The sequence below is a fragment of the Sinocyclocheilus grahami genome, unplaced genomic scaffold (genome assembly GCF_001515645.1).
Source record: "Sinocyclocheilus grahami isolate Dianchi unplaced genomic scaffold, SAMN03320097.WGS_v1.1 scaffold5767.1, whole genome shotgun sequence".
In the NCBI taxonomy this organism is placed as follows: Eukaryota; Metazoa; Chordata; class Actinopteri; order Cypriniformes; family Cyprinidae; genus Sinocyclocheilus; species Sinocyclocheilus grahami.
In genome coordinates, this window is record NW_015510365.1 from 8826 (window position 1) to 11048 (window position 2223).

At 36.6% G+C, this 2223-nt stretch overlaps 1 protein-coding gene across 1 annotated transcript; it reads left to right on the top strand.

Annotated features, from left to right (window-relative positions):
- Window positions 1–68: 68 nt before the first annotated feature.
- LOC107577333 (breast cancer metastasis-suppressor 1-like protein-A) lies at window positions 69–1935 on the top strand (the record flags this gene model as incomplete). The annotated part of the gene is made up of 6 exons (XM_016263421.1): window positions 69–164; window positions 326–422; window positions 501–593; window positions 708–772; window positions 1081–1111; window positions 1809–1935. Coding segments are annotated over exons 1-6 (509 nt in total), but the record flags the coding sequence as incomplete, so codon positions are not given.
- Between the last annotated feature and the right edge of the window lie 288 nt (window positions 1936–2223).

A 2223-nucleotide genomic window follows, 5' to 3' on the forward strand; every position in this document is an offset into this window, starting at 1 on the left:
TTTCAGAAGTCATCCTAATATGCTGATTTGAAATTATCAAAAGAAAAACGTATACTCACTGTTTGCTCATGTATATTATTTCAGGGATCTATCGTGAGCTCTGCTTGGAATCTGTTAGAAACAAATACGACTGTGAGATGCAAGCAGCCAGCCAGCATTGGGAGGTAAAATTCACAGAGCCCAGGACAAAATTTGTGGTGGCCCCACATTTCATTCATATTCCCACCGTCTTCTCCTGCTTAAAGACTGCCCTGCTTCTTTAATTTGTTCAATTTCTCACTGAGGTTTAATGTTAATATTCAGTATTCATGATGTGTTTCCACAGAGTGAGAAGCTCCTGCTTTTCGACACGGTTCAGAGTGAACTGGAAGAGAAGATCAGACGACTGGAGGAGGACAGACACAGTGTAGATATAACTTCAGGTAAAATACAGATGGTAAACTGACTGTAAATTTAAATCTTGTATTCACTTATAATGAATTGATGTGCTTTTGCACCAGAACTGTGGAGTGATGGTCTGCAGTCTAGGAAGAATAAAAAGAAGGATCCTCTCAGTCCTGGAAAGAAGAAGAAGAAACCTGTCGTTGTGTCAGATATCCTTTATATAGTAGCTAGTGCTGCACGTCTGAAGTCATTTGCGAGTGTTTTTCTATGTGTTTGCGGCAGCTGCCTTATTGCTATAACATTGGTTTCCTGAGCCGTCCCACGACCATACATTGTTTACATGTTGCAAGACCTGGATATACTTGAAGACTGGACTGCCATAAGAAAGGTTATTTTACTTCAACTGTTTATTTATTTAGATTTCTTATATCATTCTTAGCTCAGTTTTTACATGTTAAAAATCTTAATAATAATGACAAATGTCTGCAAATTAGACATTATTGTTATAAGCAAAAAATTGTCCGAAGTCATGCTGGAGATCATTGCTATAAAGACAAACCCTGGTGTATCCTGAAAAAACTTTTTTGTTCTGTTTTTGCAGGTGTCCATTTATATTTATGTTTACATTTTTATTTATTTAAATATTTGAAAGTGAGCTATTCGTTTTCCATTAATAAACTACTTGGTTTTCCGTAGGCAATGGCTTCAATGGGTCCTCATAGAGAAGGTAAGTAGGCCTGTCGCAATAATCAATATATTGACTTATCGCACAACATATGTACATGGCCTCAATCATTGACGCAATATATCGCCTGTTATATTTACATAAAAATGAATGCCACCATGTTTTTTGCATTCCACTTGCACCTATATCTTTTGCAGCTTCTCGTACATAACGTGGTGTAGTCATGAGGTGCTAGTTCAAATTTAAAAAGTGCTTCTACAAAAAAAAAAGTTTCATCTGCAGATATGATATGGCTTTGTTTAGGGATCTGTGCCTTTGTGCATACGGACATCTGACTGCTGAGTAGTGATTGTGTTTTTCAGAAATAGTGTGCACCCTTAATTTACAGAGAAAAGACGGCCAGGGAAAAATCTCCATACAAGTTCTTTGTGCATTTTTCTTTTTTTTCTACTTGTCACTTTGCACTTTTTGTGAAAAAAATGTTTTTCAAGGTATCTAATATTTCGATACTTAATTTCCGTGTTCTAAATATTCTTAAGATTTGAATGTTTGTTGTCATTTGAAAGTGTGTAACAAAAAGTTGTTATTGTGACGGGCCTAATGGTAAGAAGGATTTTGAGCATTGTTTTTTATATTTTTGTGTGTAAAATCTCGGTATCAGCCTGTATAGACCGTAAAGACAGTCTTGAGTGAGTTGTGGAAATGCTTTGCTGCTCTCTAAACTGTATGTGTGTGTCAGCTCCTTTGAAACCAGAACGACACCATCATGTTGCCCGATCAGAAGATGGACGCTTGTTCTATGACAACAAATGGTACAGCCGGGGTCAGGCCATATGCATCAACAGGAAGGACGAATACCCCACCAGGTGTGTGTGTGTGTGTGTTTACACAAATAATTACAAAGTAATTCTAATGAACTGTACATGGTATTTCATTTTTTTTCTGAGCTGCTTGTTGTTGACATCGTTCTTGATATTAATATAGTAGTGTGTAACAAACACTGGAAAGCATTACGTGGAAAGCATTTTTTTAAATAATCACTTTGTAGTCTAGTTACCATGATTTCAAATGGTTTAAAGAACAGTTCAGTTCATCCAAAAAAGGTTATATTTGGTTATGATGGAAATGAGAAGTGACGGAGAGCACGATGGCAG